The 25,377-nt window shown below is 37.7% G+C and overlaps 1 protein-coding gene across 2 annotated transcripts in view; it reads right to left on the bottom strand.

Moving 5' to 3' along the window:
- LOC104606971 (uncharacterized) overlaps positions 1 to 25,377 on the bottom strand; it is a 117,741-nt gene that overhangs the window by 60,845 nt on the left and 31,519 nt on the right. For both annotated transcript variants that reach the window (XR_016085750.1, XM_010272435.3), the window contains exons 6-11: positions 21,359 to 21,493; positions 21,128 to 21,253; positions 11,496 to 11,540; positions 8,074 to 8,178; positions 836 to 978; positions 625 to 748 (exon numbers count right to left, since the gene is read on the bottom strand). Coding sequence is in view for 1 of the 2 variants with exons in the window: in XM_010272435.3 (XP_010270737.1) it covers positions 625 to 748; positions 836 to 978; positions 8,074 to 8,178; positions 11,496 to 11,540; positions 21,128 to 21,253; positions 21,359 to 21,493 (678 nt within the window). In the remaining variant the exon portion in view is untranslated. The remainder of the gene's footprint in view (positions 1 to 624; positions 749 to 835; positions 979 to 8,073; positions 8,179 to 11,495; positions 11,541 to 21,127; positions 21,254 to 21,358; positions 21,494 to 25,377) is intronic.

Below are 25,377 nucleotides of genomic sequence, written 5' to 3'. Positions count from 1 at the left end.
AATGAGCTTTGGTTATATGGGCCTGTTAAACTTCTTATTTTATATCTATGAGCTGACCACTACATTAAGGGGATCTTTGAAGTTGGCCCATTCTTTGATCAAAACTAATAAAACTAATTAAGGGAATGGAATAGATATCATCGAACTCTCTTCTCCTTCTCCCTTTCTTCTCCACCTTTTTATTCCTCTTGTTCAGCACTTCTCTTATTTCTCTCACTTTTCTAGATCAAATCTTCATTTTCCATTGTTTTGTTTTCTTCTAATTTCATATTCCCATTAGCTTCAATGCATTAAAAAAGTGAAAAAGAAACAGAGAAGAACCATGTGTCAAAAACTAAAGAAGATCATTAAAATGCCACCATAAACTATAAGTTGATGATTGATAGTTTTGTCACACACATCCAACAATCAAACATGTAATACAACAATCTTACTCTTTTGAATGAAAGAAAAAGAAAAAAGGAAAAGAAAACCACCAATTTTTGTATTGTGTATCTATGAACCAGTTGCAAATTTTTGTATGACTTATATATGTATCAGCATATATAAACAGAAGGGTTATGATTATGAATACACAATTCACAATGAGTAAAGCAATCAAGAAAGTATCAGTATTAAGTATACCTCTGAACCAGTCCCACTAAATCTTTTACTGTAGCATCTCTTATAGATAGACCTAGCATCTTTTATATGACCTGCTTCAATTTCCATTCTGATATAGCTTTGCCAGGCTTCCAACATTGAACCACTGTGAACCATAAAAAATTCTCAAGTACAGAGAAAATAAAGTAAAATGCCGCAAACTTAAAAAGAGCAGGCAAGGTATGAACCAAACCTGGTCTTCAGAAGGCTCTCCCAAACTCCACGAGCTGCAACCAGATCCTTAGCAAGATTTAACTCTAAATGAGCCCAATAAGCATGCAGATGCAATAAATCATCAGTACTCTTTAGGTGTGGAGAGATGTATTCTTTGGCACGCTGTGGAATATGATATATACAATACATTATACAATTCAAGAACATCAGCCAAATTAAACTGAATTGATGTTAAAAATATCAGAACAAAAACAATATATAGCAATGAAAGCTTCATTGAATGTTTCCCAATCAGATATCATTACTTGGAAATTTGAGCACTGTAACCTTGCAAATCCTGTGCAACATTATTGATTCACTTTTGTATACCCTTCAATTTTTCTCCTATATACCCCAGAAAGTAACGAAGGGACCTATCCTCCATAAGATCCTCTCTTCTGCTTCGAAAGAGCTATCCTCTGGCCTTGTCTTGCGTACGTTTTGTTGTACTCAACTGTTGAGGAAACCTCTCCCTCAGCAGCCTTTATCTATATCATTATTTCTTTAATAGAAATCTCACATTTTCTCAATAAGACTACAAAAGCTTATGCACCCAGCTATATAATTGGTTGGCACCCTCTACTGCCCCTTGTTGTCTAAGCTTCTTTTCTTGTAAAGTAAAAAATTTATTAAAAATTTAATAGAAAAAGAAAATGTACAGAGGAGAAGACACAAGACTCTTTCCAACAGCCTCTAACCACACAAAAGGATCTACCCTAGGAGGGAGAGGAACTGAATTGCCTCAAATATCAAGTATATCAAATTTGTTTTATCTAGTGTTGCATTAATTCGCTTAATGGATGAAGTGTCCATGTTGGATTCAATAAACTTTGTGTTCTTGAAACACTTTTTACATGATGTTTACCCCTTTCTCCTTGCTTATTTGACAAAAGTGAACAGTTTATGTACATGATGTTAGCTATCTTACCGATAGAAGGTTGCTAACAAGGTTAAAATTTTAGAACTTTTAATAGATATATGATATTAGAATTCATTAATATATGGATTATTTCCTATGATACCTGCATACTTGTTTTTTTTTTGGAAGACGAAGAAAAAATTATTAAAAAGAAAAAAGGTTACATATTAAGAGGTGACAAGAGGACACCTCACCAAAACAAAACATCAAATGACCAAAAATACAAACTGATCACTGTTACAATTCATAATATCACAAACACTCCGAAAGTTCTCCCTCAAATCTGAACTGCTCAACTTGTTCAAAATCAGGGATCATCAGAATCCAACCGAGTCAAGCTGAGCAACTAAGCCGTCAGCAATTCAATAATTTTGGGCTTATCTTCTAGTTATCTCCTGATCCTCTCATTCCATATAAACCAAAACACACAAGGGGGAAACAAGACCAAGTGTTTGTTAAAACCCCAACCCTGATCTCCTTTCACTTCCTGCAAACACACTGAAACTGAAAACCTGCCAGCCTTTCACCCATCTTCCTATAGACCCCTACCACTTCTTTTTTCTCCCTCAACCACCCTCATCCTTAACCACCTACCTGACCCTCGATGCAATTGAGCTCTGCCTCCTTACATATAGCATAACACTTCTTTTAGATATACTTTATAGCATAACACTTTTAAAATATGAAACAAGAAAATAAACATATTACATGGGATACCCATACCTATACCATGAATCGAATTTTTGGAAATGGAAATACACCAGTAGCCTAATACTATATACTAACCTTGGCAGTTGGCACCCATCTAAAGATGACTTCCACCTCAACTGATAATTTTTATATTTCAATATTTCTCGGATAGCAAATCTTTGATCTTGGCTGTTGCCTATTCATCCCAATACTATCTTTGAATCCCCTTCCACTACCACATTCTTATATCCCAAAGCTTTTTACCTATTATGGTTGAATCCTTTCTTATTGCACAGTTTTTTCGTTTGACTATTGGTTGAGACTGATAGTCCAATACAAGAAGGAACAGGTGCAGAAAAGAAGAAGGGCTTCAAAGAGTTTTTCCTTTTCTGCAACTGCCCCTTTTCTTATTGCACAGTTACCATATAATGAATAGAATGGGGCACACACACCTCATGGCAGCTACACTTCTATTAAAAATCTCTTCCAATTCTATACTTGTAAAACAGAACCCTATTAATTTTGTTAGACAGTGTATGCCCTTAGCTCCAATCAAATTGATGTACAGATACATTTATTGTAAATGAATAAAAGTACATTATTGTTTCATGTTGATATTGGCATGTTTCTATGAAATTACCCCTTAAACTGGACACTTATGAGACTCGTGTTAGTTTAGAATGTTCTCAGCCGTTAGATAGACTTGGAGAGTTTATCCTGCCAAGGTTGACACTGAGGTGCTGCCAAAGAAATTGGGGCAACTTGTCTCAACTGCTAGGGTTAGACCCAAAGCACACGTAGTGTGTGTTTCGTTGAAACATTGAACCCAAACCATTTTCCGATTATGCCCTGGACCTTGGAAATTGATGGGCAAAACTAGAAAGTTAAACATAACTCTAGAGTTGATTATGGTATTGCATTAGGTGCCGGATTGGGCTGTCTTTGATATGCCAATCAGTGAGATCCATTGAGGATCAAAACCTGAGTATGTTGGGGCAATCTGAGAATTCATCTGATTGGGTGATCATAGTGATAGGATTGGCCCCTTTGTCGGACAAAGTGAATGATAGGGTTTACACTCTCTCTGATGGAAACCTAAACTGCCGGTAGTGGATTTCAACTGTCAATAGTGAGTGTGACACTGCACCTTGCAACCAAGGGAGAGGTCATTCCCTGTCAGGCAGTGTCTGATCATTATGGGTCGAGAGATTAAGTCTAAGAGACCATTATAGGGCTGATTACCTAATAGGATTTATCTCACATAAGTCCATTATCCCTGGGTCTTCATAGAATGGTTGAATTCAAAGATCATTTAAGTGTAAATGTTGGGCCCGTTTTGAACCCATAGTGATGTGATCGGGGTTCACTGTATTTAGTAGTGAATTCAGTCAAGCCCTTTCACAGAGGCTAGGTCGAACCCATGTGGACTTATGTGAGGTCATTGTGGTATCCCACGCCATACAAATCAGGCCTAAGATGGCCATGCAACACTCTTGGGTCATGAGCCTTATAGCTAATGGGCCTAAGGCCCATAATTAATATGATCAATTAAGTTATCACATGACAGCTTAAGTTGTCATGTGACATGGGGCAAATCTGGATATGGAAATGGGTATGGAGCACCCATCCTCTTAAGAGGATAAGGCTTATCTCTTAATAGAGTCTAGATCCAAATTAGATTTGGATAATCTCCTAATTTGATTAGGAGAAGTGCTCCATAAAGAGATAAAAGAAGAAGAGGGGAACTAAACAAGAACACCTCTCAATTCTACTCTCTCTCTCTCTCTCTTCTTTTGTCTTCCAAGAAACCCTAGTTAGACTATAGCTTATTTGGGACTGATAGAGATCAGTTTTCCTCTAACTTTTGCAAGAGAAATCCAGAGGAATTTCTTGCTCACTTCCCCAGTTCGATCCAAGCAGTTGGATTGTAGTTTTGCTGAAAACTGCATTGTTGAACCAGCTTCAAGAGTACATTGTGCCATCTTCAGTGGAAGCTGGTTTTAGGACTGATTTGGGCGTGAACTTCCACCTTGGGACCTGTGTTTGTGGCATCCGTATCAGGTATACATCCCCCTCTTTGTTTGGTTTCAAATCTGGTCCAGTTCAATGCAAGACAGATCGTAAAAAATGCAATTTTTCGAAACATAGGGAATTTGGTTCCTGGAAGCATTAGGAATTTTTTGAAATTTCGCCCAGCCATCTAGCATGGTTAGGCCATCCATATGATGGATCTTAACCCTTCAAATTTCATATCATATTTGATCCATCTATACTTTCTTAAATCACACAAGGTAAGTAGTGCAATCATAAATTGTAGTTAAAAACCCTTGCACCAGTCACCAAAATGAACACTATTAAAGTATTTCTATCACTTATTGCAAATTTCTCATGGTCGTTCCCAAGGTTTGAAATGTCGATGTCAGTGGAAATGTCGGTCATCCAAATAAAAGAAACATGTCGGAAACGTCGGAAATATTGTAAAAATTATAGATATGGTGGAAACATTGTAAAATGTGCAAAATATATAATGTTATTTTATGAAATGATAAAAAAAGCATAGGCGCACCTTTTTAAATTATTATCTTATACTAAATCATTAAACAAAGCTAAGAAAGTAAGGTTATAGATAAAAGAATATATTCTAAAGTTGCCCTATAAACTTTAAGATTCGGAGCTTCATGATAGAATAGGTTAAAGCAAAATTTGAACTCATAGAAAATGTAAATGGTTGCAATAGATCAATCAAAGTGGTAATCATATAAGTTAGGTGGACAATAACTTGCTACTTCACATACCTACAATGTTGTTACCAAATTATATTATAATACTATCTCTTGTACTCCACATAGTATTGGTAGTGTTCAATGGGGAATATGTCAATTGAAGTAAAATTTCATGTTGTTACCCATGGAAGTGGAAATGGAAGTATTTTGTGGAAACTATCTCTTGCACTCCACATAGTGTTGGTAGTGTTCATTGGGGAAATGTCGGTTCCAGTAAAGTTTCATGTCACTACCTATGGAAATGAAAATGGAAATATGTCGTGGAAATATTAGGGAAATTAGGGACATTTTAAACCATTCAAAATTGATGTTAAAAACGCTTTTCTAAATGATGATCTACAGGAGGAAGTGTATATGCAGTTTCCTCCCACTTTTTATAACATAGATGCTGATAAGAAAGTCTGTCGGGTGAAGAAAGCTTTGTATGCTTTGAAGCAATCTCCAAGAGTATGGTTTGATAGATCTAGACTTGCCTTAGAGAAATTTGGATACGTACAAGCCCAATCTGATCACACTCACTATATCAAGAAACAGGTTCTGCCTTGACTCTCCTGGCTATGTATGTTGATGATATTGTGGTGATAGACCCTTGATGTTGTTGCCCGCTCCATTGCTAAAGCATAGTATAGGTCTATGGCTAATGGGGTGACTCAAGTGTTATAGCTGAGATCCCTACTTAAAAGAAATGGGGATTGAATATGGAAGACCCTTAATGTTGTATTGTGATAACCAAACGCCATTAACATTGCTCATAACCCAAGACAGCCTGATAGAACAAAACTTATTGAAGTGGACTGACACTTTATCAAAGAGAGTTGCTTCCCAAGAAGTATGTCTTCCTTATATAGTCTATGATATGCAACTTGTTCATCTCTTGACCAGGGTTGGCAGGCATTGGAGGAGTATTTACCAATCTGTCATTGTTTAAGGCGCTGTTCGGCACGTCTTTCTGTGCAGGCTGTCAGCTGTTTAAAAGCCCAGCAGCACGCATTTTGGTCTTTTCCCATTTGGTTGGGAACAGATCTAACCGCCAAAAGATGTAGCCCCAAAAAGACGTGTGAAGCCCATTTTGGGCTATTTTCTAGAAGCCCCAAATGGAGCTTTTCGATTTTTTCATCACGTCTTCGCACAGAAAGATGCATAGGAAGACACACCTTAACAAAGCGGTCTTCAGGCTGTTAAGATCTTAATGCAAAAGCTCACATCATCTTTTGGCTATCAGGTCAGCCGGAAGATCTTTCAAAAAAGACTTGCAAACGGCACCTAAGTACTTAACAATTTGTACTCCTTGCAAGACTGTTTTGAATTCAGCATACACCGAATCCCCTTCTCCAACAGGGCCAAAAACTACAGCAAGAATGTGTCCTTCAGAATATCTAAATACTCCTCCAATGCCAGCCAACCCTGGGTTTCCAAGACAACTTCCATCAAAATATAATTTAAGAAAACCTTCTCCTAGAGTCCAAGCTACAATCGGTTTATCCTTCCCTTCTGTACAATTTAAAATTATGCTGTTCCTTTCCTCCCAAACTGTCCAAATCAATGCAGCCCAAGAACATCTCCACATAACTTTACCTCTTCTCTTCGGCCAGCTCAGGGTCGTAGAACCATTAGAATCTCCACCCCTTTTTTCTTCGTTCTGTCTTTTCTCTTCTTCTTCTCCCTTGATCCCCCTCTTTCTTTTCTCTTTTTTCTTCTGTCTTCTTATAAAAGCACAGGTCTGATTACCATTGGTTACAGTCAACTTTTCAGCCAAAAATGATTCTTTTTTTATGTTAAAATTTTAGCTCCAAAGAATCAATTCTTAGAATGAATTTTGAGACCAAAAGATGCTTTAATTCCAGCAATTTCCATACATCAAAATTTAATGTTGATTCTTAGAATCACAAAATTCATCAGAACTGAGTCTCTAGAAGCATGCCAAACACAGCTAATTGCCAGTGCATGTTGTAGGTTTGAGATCTAGGAGTGGAGAGGTAAGGGTGACTTTGTAATTGACTTGGAAAACAAGTCAGGCCTACAATCACCAATTATATGAAGTGGAGTTGTTTGGAGGAGTCCCCAGACTGATTGGAAAGAAATATTGAAATTTCACCAGGAGTTTGCTGGTTTTACCATGGTTGTGATCAGGTAGAAGGCACAAAATTTCTCTTTTGCAACAATGAATGGTGTAAACCTGGAATGTGACCCATGTTCTAGGTAATACATGACTACATGTTGTATACTAAGGAAATTATCATTTGTCCTGAACTTCAGGGAGACCAACTCATATGGTCTCCAACTTTTATATGGAAAATTTGATGAATTCAAAAATTTTTTCAGCAGATAATAATCTTTCAGACAAGTTTTACTCAGTGAAATGCATTCATCAAGCATTTGTTAAAAAACAGATAAAGTGCCCTAAAAGGTGGAATTGTTCATTTGGTAACTCTCCCTTGATTCCATCTTGCTAATGACAATTTGCATAAGAACAAATTCCATATGGGTGTTTCTGTGATGCATGCCAATCACAATGAAAATAGTCACCATAAATAAATCAGGAGAGAAGAAAAGAAAAGGAGAAACACTCTAACCACCCCACCCCCCACAAAAAGGCTTTAATACACATAATAACCCAAAAATGATCAAACCTCCATTGAAACAATTTGGGCATACCAAGTACAGTATTTAACAAAATTCTATAGGAAATATACTGCATATTTTCCAAGGAAAAAAAAAACAATACAATTCCAAGGAAACAGGTTGAGCTTTAGATTAACAAGAACAATGAAAAACAATCATAAGTGAAAGATCCAAACAATTTGTGTTGGCATTACAGTTAGGAACCTGAAATGTGTCCCTGAACACTGTGCAATCAAGGCCATCTTCCGCATTAGTGGGAGAAATTCTTCGCCGTAAACCATCCACTCGAGTGAGGAATAAATCCAGATACTGTAATAGCAGGGTCCACTGGCATGTTAGTATTGTTTGATTAATCAAAATCCAGTAAAGAACTCAAATTAGACACTTAAAAAGTGCAGAACCAACAAAATTGCAACAATCTAACTTTTTAAATAGCATGGTAAGAGACCTAAGTGTCTAAAGGCAGAAATTGTCTATTTCCTTGTTCTGCAGTCAAAACAAAAGGTGGTTCATAGGGTACAGCAGCAACGACATTTAATGCACACAGTATGGGCATGCAGTCCTTTGAAGATTTAACTACAACTTTGGCATAAGGAACAGATTCTATGCTTTACTTCAAGGAATTTCATAAAACACAGATTACAATTTTCCCATATAACCTTGTACAACTTCATCAAGTCATCAGCTCCATGTTTCAGAATCAAGACCCACTTACATCCAAAAGGTTCTCTTCCCTAAGGAAGCTGAACAAGTTTCCAGGTGTTATTATAATATAGGGCCACCATCTCAAGGTTCCTTGCTGCCTTCAACTAAGAATGAGAAAGTCTCTAAAACATTTTTAGGAACAGCAACAAAAGAAATAATAGAAAGATACACAGAATAGAAAGATGAGCACTAGAACCCTGGGCATACTAACAGTCACCCTCACAATATCAATGCAGTGAAACAATCACTAGTCATTTTGACCTCTTTGTCTGATGTGATGACAAGTCAATGCCGAGGCATTGCCTAGTTGACAAAACAAAGACATATTCAAAACTTAAGATATTAATGAAATCTCAGTGACATGGACTACAATAGTGGAAGAAAGGAATGATATTGAACCTTAAGTTTATAGTCTTTGTTTTGCAAGCAAAGCAAAATCTAGGATAGGGAATCACAGTCTTCGTCTCCCAAATAAAGAATACAACATCGACTATTTGATTTGACATTTGTGGCAACTATATACCAACATATCGCTAATTACAAGAAAACTTAAAAGAGTGCCTTCCATGTTTGCATTGCAGGCCTCGTCAAGTCTCTTACTCTGGAAAATCTTATCAAAAGAGGTATGAATATTCCTTCTTCCACCTGTGTTTTCTGTAACCTAGAGCTGGAAACAATGAATCACCTATTCCTCCACTGCCAAATAATCTACCAGATCTGGGCCCACTATGTTAGACACTTATATAAGTTGGGTCTTTCCAAGGTCAGTTCTGGAAGCCCTTCAAAGTTGGCTGGTGCAAAATCTGCCTCCCCAATCTAATGCATCCTGACATCTAATCCCTGCAGCCACCCTCTGGTGTATTTGGATGGAGAGAAACAGCAGGATCATTAGAATCAAAGCTTCTCAACTAGATGAAACTTACCAAAACATCTCTGCAAAAGTCATTTCTTGGACAATTTCTGCTTTTTCTTCTTCTTATGCTGTATAACTTTTTGTATTTAGTATATCTTTACTGTTTGAAAATGCCTATACTTGTATAGCAGCTCACCGTATAGGGAATGTTCCCTCTTTTTGACCAATTAATATAACGTTATCTTGCTTTTTTTCACAAAATAAAGGAAAGAAAACTACTCTTCTGCCTTTTATTTTAAGCCTTTTCTATTTTATATACAACCGTCCAACATTGCTCCATCTTCCATCACAAAGGTTTAAAGTAACATCATAAATTAACAAAATGAAAAAATGTTATATATTATTTCTAATAATTAGAGAAGATATACAAATAAATACGGCTTAAAATGATTTTGTTGTGGACTGGGTTGACTAGTCAACCTAGCTGATGCTTAGTTGTCCTAGGCAACCGCATCATGAGAATCGGCCAGCTAGTTAGTGATTAAGTCACTTTGGCCCTCAATGGACTGGCTGGTCAACTAGTTGATGCTTTGATAACACTTTGCAGATAACAATACGCAAATATCATCAAGAATGAATGTTACATAATAAACTTAATTGCTTTGTAAGGCAACTTACCAACAAAAGATTGGTAGTCAAACAAGGTAGAGTACAGAATCGAGAGAATATGATCACCAAGTGTTGCAGAGGCAGAAGCAAGGAAAATAATTTATGGGGAAACAAACCAATATTCCAATTCCTATATCAATTTCAGTATAGGATATTGGTCTTGTTTCAGTTTTTTTATTTGCTTATTTTTTAGTTGTTGGTGCCTTGAGAACATGATTCTGTTTTTTAGATTTTTATCTTGAAATTACCAATTTATGGTAACTCTTGGTCTTACTATTTGTAGTAAATCTCGTAATTACTAATTTTAGTAAATTCACATATTACTATTTTTAGTGATTTCTGGTGTCTTCAAACTAAGTTAGCCTTAGTAGGATTAGGAAAGTGTTATTAGAGATGTGTTGAGCCTGAGTGCCAGACTGAATCACTCATTCAGGTGGGTTCTAATATCCACCAATTCAATTGTAGGAAAAACTGAACCATAATGGCATCCTAAAATGCCAAGCTCATTCTTTCAATATTCTTGACGCCTTTTGGAGCAGACCCCCCTTTTGGGCTAGGGCTGCCCTTGGCACTATGTCCCAGAGGTTTGTACTCATTTCTTATAGCCATGTTATTATCCACTTCTGTTCAATGTAAATAAAAATAAAAAAGAGAGAAGAGAAGCCCTAGAAAACACAAATCTTGATATCAGAAAATAGACTTGCAGCAGCATGAATTAACAACTCCCCTGCACTTAAAAAGACCAAGTCCTACAATCAATATATGTATCACAATTCACAAGTATGTGCACATGTTGCACAGAACAATCACGGTACAGCACCCATCCACATACCCCCATCCCAGGAAACACATACTCTAGAAACATCACATTCAACTATCAGAACCCCTAATTACACTCTTATATTGATTCACTTAAGGCCCTCTCTGTTTATGAATAAACCATCCTAAAGTCCCTCTAGCAACTCAATGATACACCATCTGTAATGAATTGATCATCAGCATATGAAAAGTTCCTTCACTCTAACCAACTCAATCTCAAGATCCTTCTAACTGAGATACTCTGCCCAATTTCTCCTCAAATCTCTTTCTTTTAGTCCATATATTAAAGTACAGATGTTGTAATCTAAATAACCAAAGCCTCACTATCCCTGAGTGTTCTATCAATTAACTCCAATGGAACAACTATTAATTAAACACAACATTTATTTTGTATGACAACTCTAGTAAATGGACCCCCAAAGATGATAAAATTGCATAATAACCAAGGAAATCTGACTTATAAAAACAAGGTCCATAAGTATTTTTCTTACCTCGTCAGAATAAAACATTACCATACATGCAGTGAAACAAGTTTGAAAATCTGACTTAAAAAAACAAGGTCCATAAGTATTTTTCTTACCTCGTCAATGCTTGAGAAAGAACATTGTAGTGATTGCTCAAAAACCTGAATAGAATAGGATATAAGCTTCAGAAGGCCTAACTCCAGGTTTTATCAGACAAATGTTCAACAACAGATAAAAATCTGATTAAAACAAGAATTCATGTGAGACAATTAGAAATTAAGTCTAATTTCAAGAATAAAATACATAGAATGTAAAAACAAAGCATCAGCAAGGACTAAATTCTGCCAAGGCTTCCAAATTAGTCCAGCTGAGTTGGTTATTCGACCTTGGATCAAACTCCAGATAAAGCTAAAGTGGTCATTCCAGACTCAGATTGGCAAGGTTAAGTGTTGGAAGTTTTATATATTATTCTTTATATGCAGCGGTGGCAGGGTATCACTGTCCTTTTCTTTTTATTATTTAAACAGGGTCTCGTTTGCGATTGTATTTCACATTATATAATTAATAAAAGATGGATGACAGTTGGAGAATCTAAGCCAGTTCAATCTCCTCTGCCCTTAGCCCTAATCATAGTTGTCAAGGCGACACCTAGGCGACAAGGCGCCCTTGGAGGCTCGCCTCGCCCAGTCACCTAGAAGTTTTGTGCACTGGGTTATAAAATACTTTTAGATTTTTAATTTTTTGACACTATAATTATAAAATAGACATTATTAAACTAGAATATTCATTTTATGTGTTTATATACTAATTTCCTTTTATTATTTTCTTATTTTGTTAGGGTTTAATCAATGCAAACATTGCTAACTGCTGTATTGAACCCATGGTTTTTGATCCTTGATTGAAGCCTCCAAAATTTCAAAACCTGAACCTATAAGCAAGGGAAGAACTTAAAATTTTGTCTAATCAACACATTTTCTTCTTCCACCTTTTCTTTTCTTCTTTCCTATAACAAAAGTTGGGGTTCAGCCCCTATATTTTTTGAACTTTCTTTACTTTGTTCTTTTTCTTCTCATAAAATGTTAATTTTCTAGACTTAAACATGAAATTTAAACTTTTCTTATGAAAATTATGAACAATTATTAAGGAAAGATGGTTATGGAACCTAGGGAACTGTAAAGAGACTGGGCCGAATGGGCCCTAACAGCCTCTTATGTGATATCCTTTATTTTATCTTTTATTTTATGTTGATGGGCCTCACTTAATGGGCCTGTTATTTGTTCTTATTTTATTTTCTTTATGCAACTGCCAAGCTGGCCGCCTACTTAAGGGTATACTTGTCATCATCAATTTGTTTTAGAGATTAATAAAATATAGGGTTAGAGGAGAAGGAAGACTAATTCGACTTCTTCTTCTCTTACCTCTTCTCTTCGACATACACAGCTCTTGCACTATCATTCAGATCTGATTTGTACTGTTAATCACTGATTTTAAACCTGATATTAGAGGACTGATTCACATCTGGAACTACCCTAGGATCTAGGGTTTTACTTAAAAAAATCCATCGCCTAGGCGACTAGGCGACAAGGCACCCCCCTGTCGCCTAGCCTCACCTTGGCACCTTGAAACTATGGCCCTAATTCTCTTCACTTTCTCTTCTTTCTACCCAGAAATATCTGAGACCTTTTCCTTTAATTTTCTTCAGTTCAGTGATTTATTCTAACCAGATTACGTGGTACCAGAGAACCATTAATCGCTTGGGTAGATCTCAGCCTTTCTCTTCAGCCTCGTGCAAGAGAAATCTTTCTCCTAAAACACAGGTTAAGAGCTTTGATCTGATAGTAACAAGGACGAGGCTTTCATGCCTGAGTTTGAATTATTTTGCATTGATGGATTTCCTTTTTAAGAAGCCCTCTAAATGGCAGTTCAAAGAGGGAAGAATTTATGCAAATTTCAGACTTGTAACTTGCAATACTCTGTTATGTTGGGAGTGGATAATAAATTGATGTGAGCCAGAATATTTTGGTTGAGTCTGAGCTCAGCAACTATTCCTAATTTATTCAGGTTAGTTTTTAATTGAAGTAGGCTGCTGTAGTTTGGTATTTATGGTACTATGAGGGGTTGATTGTGTAGGCAAAGTTCAAAATTTTGTCATTATTGGGCCATATTGGCCAATACATATCTTGCCAATGGGTCACCGATACATCAAATATGAAGCTTTTGAAGCTTTAACTTATTTCAGGGGGTAGGCAGGCCTACCTACCCCTCTGCCCTATTTTTGAAAAAAAAAAAAAAAAAACCAAAACAAAAATTAGGATGTGTGCAGTACAAAGTACTAATAAACCCCTTTTGACGTATGAAGGTTTATCAATACTTTGAAACTTGTGTGTAGGTAAAAGCCCATAGGAGGGTTTGGATGAGACAGTTGTGTTCACTCTTATTCAGCATTGAGTTACGAGTTATGGCATCACCCATGGGTGAGAATAAATCTGGTGTGGTGATGCAACAAGATTACATGATGATACAGATGACATTTATGTACCATGGCCAAAATCACTGGACGTTTTTCTCACTGAATGAAGTTGAAATATGGCAAAGATCCAAAACCAGAAAGTGGGGCTGATTGTTACAACAATTGGGTGCAGGAGGATAAACAAATATTTTGCTTGTCTTGGAACAGTAATGGAACCCTCCATTTATGAAAGTCTTGTGTTCCTAGACAATGCAAAAGACATCTGTGATCAAGTGAAGCAGTTGTACTAAATTCAAGCAGTGTTACAAGGAGCTGAATTTAACAGCTGTTAATCGAAGGTGATTCCAAGCTGGTGATTCAGTGGTTAAAAGAACCAGAAACAGCAGCCTGGTCCTATAAAGGAGCTTTACAAAGATTCAAATGTCTAACTATAAACATGCCAGTCCAATTCCAATGGGAAAAGGGGGCTGTGGTGGTGGTTAAAGATGGCAGTAGTGCCAGAGGTGGGGGTAGAGGTGATGGTGGACATTGTATTGTATGTGAGTATAGTCAATGTGGATGTGAAGGATTGATCAAAAAAAATGTGGATGTGAAAGGCATACAGTTCATTTTTTTTCTATAATTTGCATGGTCCTCCATCTACAAGGGCCAGTGATGCTTCAATTGGAGAGGATCATGAAGCTACAGAGGATGACCTTCCTGATTCTAGTGCTAGAAAGGAGTTGGAATCCATTATCCATCACACGTGATGAATATGAGAAACTTAGCCTATCTTCTAATAACACTGCTAGTCTAGCTAAGTGAAGTATTGTTTGTCTTGCATCTTCTTCTAAGTCCTGGGGTACAGATTCCGATGCCTCAGACCATGGACCATGGACCACGTGATGAGGTCTCCAGATTAGTTTGTCTCTATATCCCCCCATTCACTTCTCAACCTGTTACTCTTGTCAATTGTACTACTTCCGTTTCAAGTACCAATAATGTAGCACTTAATTTTGATTTAACTTTACTTACTGTATTATACATGCCTAAGTTTCCTTTTAGTCTCATGTTCATAAGTTAACAAAGACTCTTAATTGCTCTATCACATTTTATCCCACTTATTTTGTCTTTTAGGATCTCAAGGCAGGGAGGACAATTGGTGGCAGGTGTGAGGTTGGAGGGTTGTACCATCTAGATGGCAGTGGTTCATAGAAGGCATGGCATGCAACACTTACTCCTCTTCAATGGCATTGTTGATTGGACTATCCATCTTCCTGTCTTAAAGGAGTTAGTTCCTACATTAGAGCCTACAATAAAGTTGCAATGTGGGTCTTGTCAACTTAGAAAATATTACACCTTTTGTTCCAAGAAGTTAGAATAGAGTCTTGAGTCCTTTTGAACTTGTTTACTCTCTGATGTTTGGGGTCCTAGTCATATCAAACCGCATAATGGAATCAAATATCATTAATGATTATTCAAGAATGACTTGGATTTACTTAATGAAGAGTGTTTTGACTTGTTTACTCTCTTTTCACTCTATGCTGAAATTCAAAATCAGTTTGGTGTTTCTATTAAAGTGTTTCGTTCAATAACACCTAGGAACAGTTTTCTAGACCCTTTCAGTCCTATTTTAATCCTCATGGCATCATTCATCAGTCTTCTTATTCACAAAACACCACAACAAAATGTGTGCTTAAACGGAAGATCACCATTTACTTGATACGGCTCGTGCTCTTTTAATCCAGAATTCCAGATGCTAATTCCTGAAGTCTATCAGAGTGATGTTGTCCTAACCTCTTGTTTTCTCATAAAACACTTGCCTTCTTCAGTTCTTGTTGGCAAGACTTCATTCTCTCTTTTGTTTCCCTCTATACTTCCCTTTTCTCTTTATGGATTTTTGGTTGTCTATTTTGTTTATTGTCTTGGCCTTGGGTTGAATAAATTAGATAACCATTCACTCAAGTGTGTTTTTGGGTACTCTTGGTTTCAAAAGGGTTATAAATGCCATAACCCTACAATGCACATTAGTCATTTATTCTTCATAACGTCTCTTTCTTTCAAAATGTATCCTTTTTTCTCAGCAATAGAATCTTGTTCCCCTCTATCTGCTACTCGTCCTCTTCCTACTGCAAAGGACTTATCATAGACTCACAAGAGGGCATATTTAACCCAGAAAATTGCAATGAGCTCACTACATAGAGCGTCTCTGAGCCCCTTGCTTAGCTAGCCCATCTGCCAAACGGTTTGCAGATCTTCTAACCCAATTGACTTGAATCATCATTTCTTTAAAAAGCCATTTGAAACTTCTATAATCATTCCTTAATTTCCAAGTTATCCCTTCTCCCTTTTTCAGCCAACTCAAAATTGTTCTCGAGTCCCCTTCAATAATCAGTCTTTCACTACCCGATTCTTTTACTTTCTCCACACCATAAACTGCTGCCAAAAATTCTGATCTGAGTACATCACCTTGCCCAATGAAACTAAGTACCAATGAGAGTATAATTCCTTTTTCCTCCTAATTGCTCCACCAATGCCTGATAGTCCCAGATTACCCACACAACTACCATCAAAATTTAGATACTTCCAATCACAGCTTGGTGGTGACCACTGCACACAAACTTTTTGTCTTCTAGAGGAAGAAGCAGCTATTGCACCCCAAGACCTGAAAAAATCATCAACCTTGAACCCTCTCGCAATGTATGTTCTTGATTTGATAGAAGAAATAAGATTACTAGGAATTAAGCCAGTTGACACTCCCATTTTTTTATAGATAAAATTCAATTGATTTCATTAGAAGCAAATGATAAAATGTTCATTACAAGCATCCCAAAATGAGGCGCGAGGTGCAACCTCACTCATTGGTACAGAAACATCATAAGTATACAATTGAGCCCAGTACAACTGTTCCCTAGTTACCCCTTGTTTAGCTAGGGAATCAGAAAAAGCATTTGCCTCCCCCCCCCGCAGTATAATTCCTTTTTCCTCCTAATTGCTCCACCAATGCCTGATAGTCCCAGATTACCCACACAACTACCATCAAAATTTAGATACTTCCAATCACAGCGTGGTGGTGACCACTGCACACAAACTTTTTGTCTTCTAGAGGAAGAAGCAGCTATTGCACCCCAAGACCTGAAAAAATCATCAACCTTGAACCCTCTCGCAATGTATGTTCTTGATTTGTTAGAAGAAATAAGATTACTAGGAATTAAGCCAGTTGGCACTCCCATTTTTTTATAGATAAAATTCAATTGATTTCATTAGAAGCAAATGATAAAATGTTCATTACAAGCATCCCAAAATGAGGCGCGAGGTGCAACCTCACTCATTGGTACAGAAACATCATAAGTATACAATTGAGCCCAGTACAACTGTTCCCTAGTTACCCCTTGTTTAGCTAGGGAATCAGAAAAAGCATTTGCCTCCCCCCACCCACTGTATAGTTACCTCCATCTGCTGAGTTAACCATTTGAATTTCTTCAATTCATTTCTGTGAGCCCAGATCACTGAATCTGGGTTTTTTACCCAACCCAACACCACCTTGGAGTCCCCTTCTATCACCAAATTTTCCAATCCTAGCTCTCTTGCAATCTGTACACCTTGTATGGCTGCGTACAATTCTACCTTTAAAGAGTCTCCATTCCCCACTGGTCCTGAGAAGATTTCTCTTAAGTTTCCTTCCTTGTCTCAGATGACCCCTCCTATTCCAGTTGGGCCTGGGTTGCCTTGACTACTCCCATCGAAGTTTAATTTCAGGAATCCTTCAATGGGAGGAGCCCAAACCAACCTTGCCTTAACCTTCTGCATTGAGCTAGAAGCCACTAATGGCCAATTCCTCCAAATATCATCAAGTGTGAAATTTTTTAATAGTTCCACCGTTTGTAGCCGGTTTATAACCCTAGTCATTACACACTCCACAATTTGTCGTTTGCTCCTTTCTTTCTCTTGGAAAGTTCTAGCATTTCTTTCTTCCCACAAGATCCACACCACTGCTGCTCTAGTGGACCTCCACATTACTCTTCCCCTCTTCTTCGGTAACACAAAGGTAGATGGGTCAAACAGAACTTTTATCTCGGTTGGCATATTCCACCTGCACCCAAACAAAGAGAAAAATCAATCCCATATATCTGAAGCAAATGAACAGGAAATTAGTAAATGGTAACAAGATTCACCATCAGATTTGCATAGAGTGCACCAATTCGGGGAAATACACAAAAAAGGCCTCTTCTTCTGCAAATAATCCAGAGTGTTAATTTTCCCAAGAGCCACTTCCCAACAGAAGGCCTGAATTTTAGGAGGAATCAACGAAAACCAAACTTTTTTCCAAGGAAAGGACAAAGAGGAAGAGGACTGACAAAGAGCTTTAAAAAAGGAGGCACAAGAAAAAGAGCCTTTAGAACTTGGGAACCAAATTCTTCTATCTGGACAAGAAAGCTCTAAACAAACACCATCTAGGAGAAGGAGAAGTTCTAACAAACAAGTTGCTTCCTCATCCCTCAAACCCCTACGAAATCTGAGATTCCAGTTAAGACTCAAAGGCAAAGAAGGAAGAACAAAAAAATTTGAAATCACCTTATTTTTATACAACGAAATAGAATACAAAGAAGGAAAAACCTCCTTTAAAGGCTAGTCACCAAACCAAGTGTCTTCCCAGAAACCAATGAAATTCCCTGAGCCAACATCATACCTGATGTACCTGAGAAACTGAGGGAGGAGGCTATGAATTGCTTTCCAAGGTGCTGCCAAGGTAGCCCTACGCGATACACCAGCGTCCCAGCCATTCTCCAATCTACCATGTATACTTGCCACTATTTCAACCCACAAATTCTCTCTCAAGAGGCCATCTCCATAATCATTTCCCTAACAGAGTTGTATTCTTCTTCCTTACATTCCCTAGACCTAAACCACCTTCTTCCTTTCTTTTACACACAACCTCCCATTTTATTAAATGGTCCTTTCTAGTCTCTCCCGGCTCCCAAAGGAAATCCCTCATAATTTTTTCTAATTTCGTTTCTTCTCTTGGTGGAATCCTAAAGGCAGAGAGAAAGTAGATGGGTAGGTTAGCCATAGTAGATTTTATCAGCGTGATCCTACCTCCCAAAGAGATATAACTCCTTTTCCAAGCAGCCAATCTCTTTATACATCTTTCTATAGCTGGGTTTCAAAACCTACTTTCCTTCGGGTTTGCACCTAGGGGAAGCCCTAGGTTGGTCAGAGGCCACGGGGTGATATAACATTCTAAGCAATCTGCTATCCTATGTAGGACCACCCCCTCCATATTAATCCTTGCTATGCAACTCTTGTCCAAATTGATTTTCATATTTGACACTTTTTCAAACTTCTTGATTAGATTTTTCAATCTCTCAACTTTCCTAATGTCTCCTCCACAAAAAATAATGATACCATCTGCAAATTGGAGATGAGTAAGTGGGATGTTGTCTCTACCCACTCTCTAACCCCTAAATTGGAGATGATATCATCTGCTAGTTGACACTCCCATTGACCACACTAAGAATAAGATAACAAAGAGTGAGGAGGAGCCATTGGACAATCCAACTAGTTAAAGGCTACAAGTAAATAAAATTATCTACTTCACTGTTACCAGACGATATATGATTTAGAACGGGAGTATTGAGTCAATTTATGCTGAACCCAAGGTCTAGTCACTGGGCAGGTGTCATTAGGGTGTTATGCTATCTAAATGATGCTCCAGGTCAAGTATTATTATATAATAAAGGGGAGGATTGACATTGGAAGGATATTCAAATGTTGATTGGGAAAGATCTGTAACAAATAGAAAGTCTCCTATAGTGTATTGCACATTTCTTGGGGGTAATCATCTTACATGAAAGAGTAAGAAGCAAAGTGTGGTTGCTAAAAGCAATCCAAAGCTGAATATAGGGCAATGGTCCACAGCACTTGTGAATTAATTACGTTGAAGCATTGATTATAGGAGATTGGAGTAGATGTCTCTAAACCAATAAAGTTGTTTTAAGACAACCAAGCTGTAATTCATACTTCTTCCAACCAGTGTTCCATGAAAGAACCATGCATATAGAAGTAGAATGTCATTTTGTGAGGGAGAAAGTCAAAAGTGGACAAATTGCCACACATTATGTAAGGATTGAGTTAGGTATGGATGAATCAGATCTGTAGCAACCTGGAGCTTTATGACATCTATGCTCCAACTTGAGCAGGAGTTTAGAAGTTTTATATATCCTGTATATACAGTGGCAGCAAGATTTTAGTGTCCTTTTCTTTTTATTCTTTAAACAGGGGCAGTTTTGTAGTTGTATTTCACATCATATAATTAATAAAAGATGTACAGCAGTTGGATAATCTAAGTTGGTCAGATCTACTCTGCTCTTTGCCCTAATTCTATTCTCTTTCTTCTTCATTCTACCCAGACACATCTCAGAGGCCTTTTCTTTTGTATTTCCTCTGTTATGTGATTTATTCTAGGCAAAGTACAATAAGATTTAAGATCAGCTCACTCTGAGCCTAATCTGGTTAATCCCCCCTATTCACTCATCTTTCAAGATCAATACATTGACATTACAATAGCTGTTCTAAAGCTTCCCTTTTCTTTTTTTTTTTTTTTTGTGGGGGGGAGGGGGGGTGGTTAAAGCACACAAGAGCACTGCTTGAGGAGTGGCATATCCAGGGGCTGTCTAAGAAAGGAAAAGGAAAGTTATGCTAGAATTCCATCCCTCCGGCAGTTCTGTGGGCTGCGTGGTCAAATCTACTACTGAAGCTGAGGTCATTAACTTGGCAATAAAGGTTTTGAGAAGTTGGTTGTCTATAAATACTGTTTTCAGAGATAGTATTTCTGATTATACTTTTTTGAGGATGGCCTCCATTTTGTACAGCTTCTCATTGTACTCGGACCTTATATTAATAAGATCATACTTTACCTTTTTTCAAAAAAAATAAATAAACAAATAAGCACAAGGGGCATAATGGTACAACAGAAGTAACAAGAGTAAGATTCTTTCAAGTGGTTAGGATCATTTTGCAACAGCACTGCCTATCATTCACCTGACTGATGGAATAGATTTTATTAGTTTTAGAGAAGTCTTATTTTCTGATCCTTGAGTGATTCTGTTACATAAAGAAAAGACCATGCATCTGCACCATTTAACATATGCTCTGGCTCACCAACCAATAGTTATTAAGGAATGCAAATTACATGGGCTAAATTTCCCCAATCGCCAATCTCGAAACAAATAGTATCCCAACTTTTAACTCCATACAAATAAGAAATATCCTTAAGAGGAGACGGTGATTGAAACATACGGTAGACAACTCCTCCTCAGAGGCATGAGCACGTTCCAAGGAAAGCAAATATCGAACCCAAAGTTCCCCGATCCAGGTACAATTTCTTGTGGCCCTGGAATAAACACACTTTGCAACATTTGGAATCTGAAATAAAAAGGTAAATGATATGAAGTGAAGCAATTACATCTAATTACGGGAAAAAAAATTACATCTAATGAAAAATTGTTTGAAACAAATTTGAAAGAAAACCTTCAGGGTGTGATCTAAATACTGAGTATATTCAATCCAAAGGTCACTTGATATAGGAAATACTGCAACAGCGCGTTCGTATAGAAGTTGAATGCGAGCTGGATCACCACAGGACTGTTCAAACTTCAGGTAGGTCTGCAAAAGCCAATAGCATTAGAGTAAATAGTTAAGCATAATGATACAAAAAAGGAAAACCACTTTACTGCTTTCATTATATTATATACTCATGTATACAGATTAGCCAGGTAGGTAGTAGATAGTATACAGGAACCAAAGAAGACAAGAACTAACAGTGACTCGTCACACAGTTTACCAAAGGGAAGAGAGCTACTGTATCATGGAAACCTAGTTTTCTGTAAGCATGCACATTTCACCATCCACAGAAGATAACCCAATGGACGGATTGCATGAGAAGTTTTGGAAAAGAATACCAGAATACATCCAAGCCGTTTGAGATACAACCATTTGAGAATGTGTTGCATCAGCTGTATGTAATATATTGATCAAAACAAAACAAATTTGTATTTAATCCTGTTGACCTATTTTCTTTTAAGATATTGGCAAATGTATCAAGTCCTTCTGATCCATATGAGAGTTATTGTGTATCTTCTTTTCTGAATAGGGACAGTAATTGTTTTCAGTGATCCTCTCTTAATGATACAAAGTGAAGACCTTTGAAACATAATCATATTTGCATTATTGAGTATATGGAGAAAGAAAAAAATGTAAGGGAAGAGTGGGGGAACCAGAAGTACCATTATTGGATTTGCTGATGGTTCACCTGAACTATAAGAAGTTGACAAATCTCCATTTAGATAAGGCATTTTATCTGTTTGGACATCATGAAAGTATGGACTCTATTGTATTTATCAAGAGATCATGTTGGGTAAGAATGAGAAAGAATGAGAATTGAACCAAGCATGGCCTTAGCCTCTTTCTTTATGGGCAAGAGCAAGGAATGTAACATTTGCTCCCGACGATATTTTCCCTTTCCAGTGAAATTCAAAAAAAAAAAAATACCTCCATCAAATCATCTTTTATGACCTCTCAACAATCCTGATAAAAAGCCATTGAAAACCCATCAAAACCTAGGGTTTGGATCTTTCCATTGAGAAAATTGTTCCACGAACCTCTTCCATAATGAAATACCTTTCTAAAAAGGCTGCTTATGTTTCAGGCACAATGTTCCAATCCAAGTCTTCAAACTTAAGGTATCTATTTCCTATAGTGGCAAAGATTGATTTGAAATGCTCCACTAAATTCTTAACAACTTCCCCTTCCCTATCTACACCTGGCCATCAACCTCAAGCTATACTTGGCAAAAAGTTGACCCAACCCACGAACCCGACCCAACCCAACCCGAAAAAATAGGGTTAGGGTCTCATATTTAGCTACCTGAATGAGAGAATGACCCAACCCGGAAAAAATTGGGTTGTGTTGGGTTGGGTCATGGGTCAACACGCTGACCAAATTGTCAAGTCTAATTGGGACTATTTATGCATTGTTAGAAGTTTCCACTCTTTAATTTTTTCTATTTAGTCTTTACTCTTTATTGTTTACTCTTTAAATTGTTAAATGTTCAAGTTTTTTTATTCTATATTTGGAATTTTAAGGTTAATTCCTTTAATTTTGGCATTTCCCATGTAGTTTATCTTTATTTTTTTAATTTCAATTTTTTTGGGATGACCCGAATTGACCCATGGATCAACCCTAACCTGAACATTTAGGGTTAGGGTTTAGCATTTGATAACCCAACCCGAAATCAACCCCAAGTGTCTTGACCCAACCCGAACCCGACCCACCCAACCCAATTGCCAGGTCTACCCCAGTCGAAGGGGCGGGGGCAAACCACTTTCTTTCCCCTTATCTTTTCCTTTCCTTTTCTCTTTTTTTGTTCTTTTTCTTTCCTTTCCCTTTCTTTTCCTTTCCTTTTTTTCTTTTTTCTTTTTTTCTGTCTTTTTATATCAGATGTGCATGAGGCACATGAGGCGTACGCCTCTAGCACGCCTCATGAAAAAAGTGCAAGAGGATACGCCTCTTGCACCTGAGGTGTACGCCTCAGAGGTGTCAACGCCTCTGGCATACGCCTCAGCGTTTTGGGAGCGCCTCCAGGCGTACGCCTCTCACGCCTTTTAAAACACTGCATTCCACTTCTTTCCTATTATAGACTTTCAATTTGGTGAGTTCTTTTTTTGATTTCCTAGGTTTCTTCCCCTTCGTCTTTGTTTGATCACTATTCCTCTTCTCTCTTTACTTTGGTCATCAATCTCCTCTTTCTCTATTGGCTCTGAGGGAATCCCCTACACCTCTAATCTTTCCTCATTCATCCTCCAATTCAACTAGGCTTACTAAATGTTCTAAGACCAACACCATAATCTCCTCCTCCTCCATTGCCACTCCCACTCTTCCTCCCTCTTCTAGCTCAAGAAGGTCAGAGTTCGCATCAAGTGTGACACCAATAGTTGGACTTGCAAAGTCAATAGGAGAGGGATTAGAACCAGGCCGTGTAGAAGTAAATTCAGAAGAGAAGATAGAGAGAGGAGGAATAGAAAAGGGTAGAGGGGGAAGAAAAATCCCTGAACCGAACTAGTACAAACTTTCCCAAGGTTAAGCTTTGGGTGGTCGAGTCCATTTCTTGATCAACCTGTACAACCAACAAGTTTTGTTCCTTAGGTGTTCTTGTGCTCGATTCCTTGTGATCCTCTTCACCCCACTTACAAACACCCTATTCCTGTGCTTGTCTTGTTCCTACATTTTTTATCCTTGTGGTTCCTCCAAAGATCCCCACAATCGGTACTAATTTCTTCCACTCATGTTTCCTTCAGCCCCAAAATTTCTATACCAAAATGTTCTTTGAAGAGAAGCTTTGTTCCAAGCTAATATAAATCCATAATTTTGCAACCTTTCGTTGAGTCCACACTTTCGTTGCTTGACGGTTAGTTAACTTTTTCATCTAAGTCCCTTGGTTCCACCCAATCGTTTTCATCATCAAAATCATGCTCTTAATCACTGTTAAAGCATAGATTGGGCTTATCAAGTGTTGTTGAGTATTCCACCAAGATTTTCTTCCAGCAAAAACTCTTTTGTGGACATTTCAGGCCTTTTGCCGCCAGAGGGAGAGAAAAGGGAACCCTCCTCTGCTCAATAAGTTCGCCACCTGAGCCTAAGTCTGAGGAAAGACTGGTTGTATCAAATGGGGCGATGCTTTACATCCACATTCAAGTGCTCTTGAGGCATGGATTCTTTAAAGTGGTCACATGACTCCATATCAGTTCTACACAAGGCAGCTAGGTTAGACCTTGGTTCAGGCTGGTTCCATAAAAAAGAATTGCCCTAGTTCGACTTTGTTCTTACCACCTCCGCATAAGAGGCCTTGTCGGCCCTTGGATTAAATTCAAAATAGTTTGAAAATTTATCCATTAAAGGAAATCTTCGGTTACTGAGACTTCCTCCGACTTCTCAGTCTTCCATGTTTATTGCGATCCACCCAGCTTAGAGTCTTAGACCACATGGCATCTAGTGCACTACATCATCATCTCCTTCGACCTTCAACTCAGAGTTCCAGAGTAACACTTCAGCTTCCAATATGAGCTATATTGTTATCCAGGTCTCATCAGAAAATACCTCCAAAGCTCGAGGGATATTTCTTGGTTTCGCTCCCACAAGCTTAATCTATGTTGCTCGCAGATCCTTCATACAGTAAGCTTCTAAGACTCCACCACAAATAGCTGCAACTCTTGGAGAACTTGCTCCTTCCAAAGGTCGAAATGTAGCCCAAGAAGCTTGATAACCAGACTACCATTTACACAGGTTTCTTCATTACAATTGAGCAACCAGTTTTCTATTGTTAGTTTCCCATATCTTGTTTCCAAAGCCAACATTGCCAACTGAAATTTTCCCACGTCTAATATCGCCTTCTTTTATCCAAAAGGTATAAGGATCACTTTTCTTTGGATTGAGATTTTCCACTATCATCCTCAAGATTTCATTCCAGTCTTCTACTCTTTCCTTTGTCAAGA

This window comes from Nelumbo nucifera, chromosome 4 (assembly GCF_055504915.1).
Source record: "Nelumbo nucifera cultivar China Antique chromosome 4, China Antique-T2T, whole genome shotgun sequence".
Classification (NCBI taxonomy): Eukaryota; Viridiplantae; Streptophyta; class Magnoliopsida; order Proteales; family Nelumbonaceae; genus Nelumbo; species Nelumbo nucifera.
This window is presented reverse-complemented; position numbering and strand designations above follow the sequence as displayed.